Source organism: Frieseomelitta varia, unplaced genomic scaffold (genome assembly GCF_011392965.1).
Source record: "Frieseomelitta varia isolate USP_RPSP 00005682 unplaced genomic scaffold, Fvar_1.2 scaffold_271, whole genome shotgun sequence".
Classification (NCBI taxonomy): domain Eukaryota; kingdom Metazoa; phylum Arthropoda; class Insecta; order Hymenoptera; family Apidae; genus Frieseomelitta; species Frieseomelitta varia.
The window spans coordinates 12,707-23,173 of NW_025110003.1; the positions used below are offsets into that span (position 1 = coordinate 12,707).

General features: G+C 27.1%; 1 protein-coding gene across 1 annotated transcript in view; it reads left to right on the forward strand.

The window, feature by feature from the left end:
- Positions 1–5,805, forward strand: part of LOC122528940 — a 17,975-nt gene extending 12,170 nt beyond the window's left edge. Inside the window, exons 3-4 of the mRNA XM_043654600.1 lie at positions 1,470–1,599; positions 4,659–5,805. Coding sequence (XP_043510535.1) covers positions 1,470–1,599; positions 4,659–4,709 — 181 coding nt within the window. The 3' untranslated portion in view covers positions 4,710–5,805. The remainder of the gene's footprint in view (positions 1–1,469; positions 1,600–4,658) is intronic.
- The last annotated feature ends 4,662 nt before the right edge of the window (positions 5,806–10,467 follow it).

A 10,467-nucleotide genomic window follows, 5' to 3' on the forward strand; every position in this document is an offset into this window, starting at 1 on the left:
TTATTTATTAATATAAAATATTAAAATTGAATGTCAATATTTGTTTATTTAAATAAATATTATTTATTAATATAAAATATTAAAATTGAATGTCAATATTTATTTATTTAAATAAATATTTATTAATATAAAATATTAAAATTGGATGTCAATATTTATTTATTTAAATAAATATTTATTAATATAAAATATTAAAATTGAATATTAATATTCATTTATTTAAATAAATATTTATAAATATTATAAATATTAATTGATTTTGGTTGATTACAATACATATGGATCTCGTATCTTTTCGGCTGTTGGGTCACATAGTTTTTGAAACTGTTGAAAGTTTTTTCTCCTCTGGAAGTTATTTAATTGTCAGATACCACACGACGTGCTTTGAATATCAATTTCATCAACTATCGCCGGCTTTGAGATTCGGGTTCCTCTTTAATTTTTCATTCAAATTTCATTCTCTATAGCCTCTTCATACATCAAGTCACGTATCGTCGCTGCCTCTATTTCTTTGTTGCAAAAATGTATTGAAATGCAACAATGTCTATACTTTCCTTTTTTTAGATTCTCCAAGATTTTCCTAGCATCTGAGAAATTTAGATGCTTCGTATAATTTTAATTATAGATTTTCAATATCACTAATATTCTTGTCAACTCTTTCGAGTTCCTTCAATTATGTGGTATTTAGTTTCAATAGTTTGAGGTTGTTTTATCGAATGCTACAACTTTCATGCTAAATTATGTAGTTCTTAGGAACAGATGAATGATAAAACAGAATCTGATATGATAAAAATTATATGAAAACAAATTATTTTAAAGCATTTAACTAAAAATCCATTTTTATAGTCGAGTAGTATTCATTGACAGTTTACTACAAATATTAAAAACCTTTTTTCAATATTGATGAACAAATTATCTGTTGCTCCGACAAAAAAGTTTGTATTTTATATTTTATTGAATTATTTTTATTAAATTGCTTTATAAAATTTTTATTAAATTTTATTTAGTTTTTTTCTTATTACTACTCTGTCTGAATCTTTTATTTAAGTAATGTGACTTGCCATAGTTGCCATAGTTACTGTCATATTAGCAAAAATATTTTTTTACATTGCATTTAGAAAAGACTGTTAATCTCAGTAACTGTGTATTTTAGACCCTACTTTGTGTAATAGTTTTTTATGTAGAATTCAACGCTTTATCCGAATTCGGGAAGAAATACTAACTATTCCATTTAAAAAGTTGAAGGTGACCTTCGTATCTTGAAAAAAAAAGCAAAATAACATAAAACTGATTACAGTACTATTTTTCACCCTGAAAGCCATGCAATTTCTATCTGAAACATTTTTTCGTACAACAAATATTTTATGAGTTATTTGATGTCACGTTACGAGATTTACCTTGTATATATATTTTTTTATATTGTTGAACATTTTTTTTTTTTAAGTTCGCGTTTCTTTCTTTCATTGCAGAGGTCGTAGACGAAGATCCGTCACGAATGACAAACTCGAATCTCTGAAACGTAAACTAAGAATGATCGCCGACTATCCTGACACATTTGATGAAAATATGCTCGAAGAGAAGATACTTCCATTGTTAGTGGTGAGTTCGAAATAATCGAATAATAGTAATTTAAAATGACGGAATATATTTTATAAGAAATATTTATTCTTGCGAATCGCTTATAATTCCCTATCAATTCTAAACAAACGTATTCTTGGTACGTTATGGTAGTGGTATATTAACGATAAACATAGTAAATTAATCATTTCTAATAAATATATATAATTATATATAATTCTAATATATATATAATATATAATATTAATATTATATAATATTATATATTATATAATATTAATATTAGTATTATATATTATATTCCAATATTATATATAATATATATAAATTAAACATTTCAATGTATATATAAATTATATATATTAAACATTTCATAAGTAACATGCGATTGGTGCTTATCATTTTTCTTGCAACACAATAAAAAACTATATTATACATATTATTATTATCTTTTATGTAATATTTTCTATTTTGGAATAAAAGTTTCAGTACTCACATACGTTATCAAAGATATTCCTCTCAGTGACATTCCAGTGACAATCTCAGCCTCGTTATTTATTAAAAACTTGCAAGGTAGAAATTAGTTAGATTTTATTTAAAGGAGTCTAATTCACCGAAATACGTTGTCAAGAGCATAATTTTGAATTCTAACTTATTGATCAAAAAAACTTATTTTTGTACTTGTTGATTTGAATCAGATAAAGTCTTGATCAAAATAAAGGAAAAGGAAATAGTACTTTTTATAAAACTTTTTGTTCCACTGTAATATTTTTTTCACCAGCTTCTTAGAAATGAAGATGACCTTCAATTTTCTAAATAGAGTATTACGTATCCTCTTACAGTATACGAAAGCATGTGTCAAAATAATTGTCAACGATGTACGCAGAATCATATTGAGAATTATACAGATTAAAAAAATGAAAAAGAAATTTTCAATATTTCGTACCATTTCATTTACTAATACGTAGAATATTCCTAATATGTAAAAAATATTTTTATAAAATATTCGAAATTTTTATTTTATTTGATTTTGAAGATCATTTTGAGATAGATGATTGAATTTTGACTGACACTTTCGTATATAAGAAAATATGTAGAATATGTGAATTTAAAAAATTGGAAATTCTCTTCATTTCTAAAAAAAAAAAAATATAAAAATACAGTGCAAAATAAAAAATAATTTTGTACACTGTCATGTTGTTTATAAAGAATAGTACCATGTTTTTCTCTTCATACTCACCATTTACAGAGAAAACGCTATGAACAACTTGTATACTTTAAAAATTGGTGAAGTGGTTCCTCTCGTCAATAAAATTTAACCAATTTTTACCTGGTTATGTTGTTAACATAATTTTTAATAACAAGTAACCGACTAACTAAAATCTTTTGACGGTCACTCAAGAGGAACAACTTTGTGAACGATAACACATTTGAATGTCAAAATCCCGTGAATTCCACATTCATCTTAAAATTTTCTGAAACACGTTCATTTCTTATGATTATAATAAATTATGTTCCCGAGAATATTATTTATTAAGTTATCGAAATATCGTGCAAGAGTACTTCTACGCAGTTATATAAGTCCATGTCACGAAGCAATCTATCATGATTCTCGCGTAATTCCGATTTTTTTTTAGATACCATAAGGTTAACGATAATTTGCTATGAAGAAAAATGGAACGGTTTCGCTGGCACGCGTGTAATAAAGTTAATGTCGGTCATTAACTTTATTGCAGAATGTTTCTCGTGTATAATTTATATTACTTTCCTTTTCTTTTCACTGTACAATATCATTTTTTTCTTCCAACGTTCCCTTTCATCTTTCAAAAATACAAAGTATAATTTGAAAGAGGAATTAACATATATATAAATAGATAATTATTTTAAGATACTTATACAATGCTTCAGTGTGAAAATTGATTTCAAAGAAGCTTCAGTTTCTTCAAACTTTGAATTGATTTCAAATCAGAGTTGGGCAGTAATCATAATAATTTCAATCATTGTTAAAATAAATCTTGATGAAACTTTGCTAATCTATAATCATTAATCAATAATTTCTTAATTATTAAATGGTTAGTTTATACTTTCACTATAAATATTATTATTAGAGTACTATTCACTATAAATATTATTATTAGAGTACTTGAGATTTTTAACTCGAGATTGTGCTATTCACTATAAATATTATTATTAACATTAAGTTTGGCATATAATTGCAATGTGAAAACCGCTTACAATTTAAATAGTAAACTCAGTAATAGATCACAGTACTGTAGAATCTACGTGTACATGTATAGAATGTCTACAGTACTATAGAATCTATTCTTTTTCTGTATAATAATATCTGTATTGTTGAGCCTATAATGAAGAATCTTAAACATTTGCAAATTTATTATTAAATAGAGAAAGATGAAAGAAAGTTGCATCCGAACAATTCAAAAATCACGTAGATGAGACTTTTAATTGTAGTTGATGGAAAATTTTTTGAATATTTGCAACAAATCCTGATAAAATATATAGTTTCACTGTACACAGTGTTGTTAACACAAGTAAACTACTGATACAATCATACAATCATTCTATGATCAATGATTATTGATTATTTAATAATCATGATTTCACATTAATCATAATCATTGATTATTAATGAGATTACATTTTGCCCGTTTCTGATCCAAACAGAAAAAGAGATAACAAGAATTTCTTTCCATTTATTTCCAATATAAGTTGAAGAAAATTAACAACATGAATCATTTAAACGGAAATTGTTAAATTCACAGTTTAGAGACAATAAATGAAACGAAATTTTGGAACCAAGAATAATTTTACTGAAAAATAAACTATAGCAACAAGGTGCCATTCTCCTTTAAGGAAAAGGAATCTTGTTCAAAGTATAATTAAAAGAAAATATTTTATCGCCACCGAAGAATAGAAGTTTACTTTAGAAAGAGATGATAATAAAAATTAACCAAGTTATTTTTGTAAATAAGCATCGTTCACTTTTTTCAGCTAAAAAAACTTGGTTTATTAATCACGAATGTTCTTTTTTTTTTTTTTTTTTTTTTCTTTTTGAATTGCAGAAGTTGAAAGAGATCCAACAAAATGTCGACAACAAGTATTCGTTTATTTAATTCTACAAAAATAATCGCGCTGAGGTACAAGGCGAACGCAGAAACAGAGCCGAGAGAACGAAAAGCAATTAGAAGAAGAGAAACAAAAGGAAGAGACAAGACACAGGAGAACAGGAAGGGACAACGCTGGGGAAAGAGATGAAGAAAGGAGAATTGATAAAGAAATATTATTGTACATACGGTCTCTCGACTCTAAAAGTCGCCTGAACAGTGTTACGGACCGTCTTCCGTCCGAGCTTAAACTCTTTAAACAAACTTATAAGATACCGAGTAATTATACTAAAGAAGGAAAAATATAAGATACGAATGATACGTTTTGGCTGCAAGGAAGAAATTATGGGAAAAATCCCGAAGGATCGTGTTCAATTCCAAGAAAATGTTTAGCCAATTTGCTAAAGTTCCCTTTGATTTTTGCTACATTTATTTATTTATTTATTACAACTTAACAATATGGTAATTTAACGTAGTATCGATTTAAGTAGCTCTATTTATTATTTATTATTTATTGACCGTATTTTCTGTCAGACTGGATCCGCTACTTTTTTCTTTTTTTGTAACGTTGCGTGTAAGGAAATATGTATGTCTTAGATCTGTTTCTTTGTTTTATTTTTATTTCTTCCGAAGAAGAATAGTCGTGGATGACGAAGGACGAGTGATCTTTGTAACTGGAAAATGGATATTTCACGATCTCTCAATTTTTAATCTTAGGTTTCGTTAGATCTTTTTAAGTTATGACGTATACAGTGGTTTCACGTTTCATGAGTAGACTATGGATTTTTGTGCGTTTTTATGGAAAACTTGCGAGAAAAATGCAAAAATACATTATTAATGTATATTTGAAGTACGATGCTTCCTTCAATGTTTAATAAGTAAAGTCATTTTCTCTATCATTTCTTCAACCGTCTTCGTTTGGTATGAAAAACGTTTTGTATTCGTAAAAGTATGAAACTTTATAAACATCCGTGGTCTATCCATGAAACATTCTCAGTATTGAAATGATAACTTTATAAAAAGTCAGACAAAACTATAAGTGATATTGAACCACTATGAAAAATGTATTAGTAAAAAGGTCGATACACTGCGTATTTTCAAACATCGTCCATTACATTTTTAACAATTCTTTATCATTTTTGTGATATAGCAGTTACTAAATACTTTTTCTAAATATTAAATATTCTTTTTTCTTTTTTTGATTAAAGAAGAAAGACTCGATCAGTTCACAAAATCTCATCAAAGAAAGCTCTTTTAAATAATCATTTCCTCTAAATCGACGTCATTCTTCGAAAGAAGAGAAAAGAGAAAAATAAATTGCAATGTAAGAACAGAAAAGAAATTCTGGGAAAGAAAAGTTGAGTAGAAGTGATTTCGAAGAGATTTAGAAACTGCTACCTATTGAAAATACATTTTTTGTCTTTAAAATACACATAACGTGTAAAATAAACTTTTGAGTGAGAAATCTTTCACAATATCTCGCGCAAGACATCGTTTAATTTATTGTAATTTAAGTTGTGATTTATTTTATTTATTGTTTTATAGAGTTACTTAATGTTAGCACTGTTGTTATTAATTCATTGACGCATCTAAGAAAGAACAAGAGTGACAGAAAGAGAGATAGAGAGATAATGTAATATTAACGATATTGTTAAAGTTAATAATTTTTTTCACGAAAATATCGATTCGTTTCATCGCAACCAAGGTTTCGTGTAATAATCATGTGTTCTTCATTGTACATTTTCTATAAGTTATTTATTTACTTATTTATTAATTTATTAATTTATTTATTTATTCATGGTATTATTTATTTATTTATTTATTTATTTATGGTATTATTTATTTATTGAATATCGTAAGCAACGTATCAAGAAGAGTATTAAAGACAATGCTATGATCGTATAAAGACCATAAAATCAAGAATATCGTGTGTGAGACAATTTCGATTGTTCATTTTTTTTCGTGATTCCGTGTACTATTTTGTTTATTTAAATGGAATAAAAGAAATAGTGCGAAAAAAATCGTCTTTTTAAATTGTTTTTAAAAAACCTCCACCTCTCTCTGAAAGAAATCTTCTCTTCACGTATCGTAAAATATCCCAAATTTCTATTTTTATTTCCATCTTGGAAACGTATCTAAGCTCCCTCTGGAGAAAACGCGTGCGAGTTGTTCCATGCTGTCGGTAAATATCGAGATTATTACATTTCAAATGATTCTAAACAAATGAAAATGGATACAAATGGATCGAATGGATACGTAACGTTTTAACTTTCTGATGACTTAATTTCAAAAAGACGTGGGAAATCTATGGAAAAATTGGTGAAATTTCTATGAAGATAGTTTTTTTTTGAATAGCATATGTTAAAATGAACTTTCTTACTACACAGTAGTGAGGTTAACAACCAGTAATACTAAGAAAAAAAGAATAATACTATATATAAAAGTTAATTGTTAAACTCTAATTTAATTTAAAAAGAAAAAAAAGCAAAAGTCATACATCAAAGTTCAGTTGTTTCACAGAAAATTTTATTAATTACACTACTTTGCGACAAGTTCAGAGTGGTGATTATTAAAAACTTTAATGTTGAGTATCTTTGAAATTATTAAGTATCAACATTGAAGACTTTGTGTAACGAATTCTGTTTTTAATTCAATTACTGTGCAGAAGATTAAGATAATAGTATTTAAACATAACGGTGTTATTTTGGGAATGTTTCTTGTTCGATGGTCTGACTAAAAACGATTTATACTACTGGTAACGAAACTAGTAGAATATATCCATGTGTGTTCTAAACTTTCTTTAAAGATACCATTTTCTTTTACTCTTTTACGTGAAACTAAATAAATAGTAGAAAATAAATTTTGCAAATTTAGTGATTGCTAAAGTACAGAATAAATGTGATAACAAGGTAAATTTTCTTTTAATTATAGTGAGAAAATGAAGGAAAAATTTCTTTAACTCTCAGAGTGCTGAGGATTATCAAAAGCCTAAAAGTGTAAGTAATATTGAATAAAGAGTATATAACAAATTAAGAATACGCTATATTTTTAGACATTTATCTTTTGATACATTTGTTCAACGTGTTATAATATGTTATACTTTTTGAAATTCTAATAAATAAACCAATTATTTTATTATTGATTATAAGATTAATTGTACAATATTTTATTACGGACTAAACATTCATGAGGTTGAAAAGGCTAGAGATTAAAGATTAAATGTAAGATAATGATAGTTACATTATTCAATTTCAAAATATTTTGCTTGAAAGAAATGGTGATTAGTAGGTAAACTACCATTAATCTTTCCAGCTCGGAGATTTCATTCTGAAACCACATTTTTATTTAAAATCGGCGCATGGAATCAACCAATGGAGATTTTTATTATAGGGATATATTCACTGGTGTTAATTATGTGGCTATTTTGTTTCTTAAAGTGTCACGAGTGTTCAGTATTTTAATGTAATTGCTTAACTTTGTTGTACAAGTGATGCATGATGATGACAGTGAAACTGTATTTTGTATATCCAATGATTTCAATTAAAAAATCACGCAAAGTATGTAATAATATTACAATTACCTTTTGCAAATATAACTATTATTATTAGCGTTTGTTACAATGTAAGAAATAAGCGAAAGGAAAATTAGACTTTTATATCTGGACTGAGAATTATGTTGATGAATGCATATTCAAATGTATGTGCGTGTCCACAATGTCAATACACGTTGAATAAATATTTGGACAAATACATTAAATTAGTGCAAATGATAAAATATTCAATTAAATTTTTCTTAATTTAATTACAGCATATATACAGTTTCTAAAGTAGCAATAACTATAACATGACTGAAGATCAATTTTGTACAGAATTCTCAGTTAAGTAAGTCTTTACATCTATTTAATATTGAGATATAAATGAGATTGAAATGTGCATTGCAGAAAGTTCATGAGTGATACAGGTGTTTCTTGTTTCAAATTATATTCAACGAATCATTCAACCTCAATTATAGCAAGACGTAGAAAATTAAAAACAGAGGAACATTCAATAACAAAAATATCTTTTCAATTTAATAGCGTCGAGTGTCTAATTTATTTATACACGATAGCGTAAATGCGTTTATCTATCTATTTGACTTGAAATATTTTTTTTTATACTCTTGCGTCAATCGTTTCATTTCAGGAAACCGATAAATTTAAATCAGAGTTTGAATATCTATTTATAAACGTATCTTTGTAACTTCTTGGAAATTCTGACTCGAATTGCAGTGTGACAAAATTTAAAAATTTCAACTGCTTCCGGAACATCGTAAGCAAGTCTATAGGTCGGGGAAAGAAAAATTCTCGTTACGACGTAGCATGAATTTCAGCTGGTCACGGAAGAGGGACGAGGAAAGCTACATTCGTCGCGTGTCAACGCGTGATTGTCTCGCCATGCGCCTCCATAAATCAAAGACTCGATCTGGAACGTTTTCGCGGCGGGCGTTTACGGAAATAGATGTCCCGCGTGAGAAAAGTGAAAAGTAGGACGCGTCACGGAATTGCAACTGTTCCGACTGGCCATCGTTCTTGCTTCGTATGGTTGCTGTTCGTGCAGTAATTCATCCGTGACGAGCGTGATTGGCCTGATAGATATGAAATTATTTTATAAATACGCATACATAGATCGCGTGGGTGTTTGATTTCATAACATCACTCTACTGCGCAGTATAGCAGATACGGTGGGCTCACGAAAGTATTTGAACCTAATCACGCGTAACTCTTACAATTGATACGTCATGTGTGTTGTACATTTGAGCGCTGTACAGCGAGACAGAATAATATTGAGGAAATTTGAAATTGATCTATAAAAAATATAGAACACACGTGCGAGTATATTTAACGAAAAAAAAATATATATATATATATGTAATAAACAGCCATTGAAATTACTCTGCTTTCATGCAAATTCATATTTTTCTGTGAACAATTAAAAATGTTGAACTTGTGCCGGAATATGTTTCGTTAAACGTTACAACGAGTATTATACTATGGATATTTTAGACATTTTTTTCTATCTCAACCGATTTCGTACACTTTCAAATTCTTTTTGTTCAAGATTCTCATAAACATCCGCAGTCTATTTATTATATAATTTAATTATACAAATATTACAGTGATAAATCAGTATGAATTAATATTTAACAATATAAATTGATGTTTTATGCATATTTTCAGACGTTTCAATATTTATAATGTGTATATGTGTATATATATATATATATAGGATGAACCACACAACTTGATCAGTTTTAGTGACATGAGGAAATTTTATTAAATTTTATTTTAAAATTATGATAGCAATGATTTTGCAGGTAGTGGACTTCAAGATTACCTCTACTTTCTTAAATAGAATGATATATATACTATACACATATTTTTTTCTTTTTTTTTTTTGTTCTATTGATTGATGTATGTCTACATTCCCTATAGAACTTTATCTTGTACTATTTTAACTTTAATTTTATAAAATTATGCATGAACGATAAGGATAAAGCACAACCATACCCTTATAATATATATATATATATATACATGTGCATATATATTATATTCATATTTTACATACATACATATTTTGTGTATTTCGTATTTTATATACGTACATATTTTATATTATATACATACATTTATTTATATACATACAGACAATTTATTAAATTTATTCATTTTAACACAATTTTTCAGGCACTTTTGTTAACGTAATCAAAAACTGTTTCAAAGAAAAGT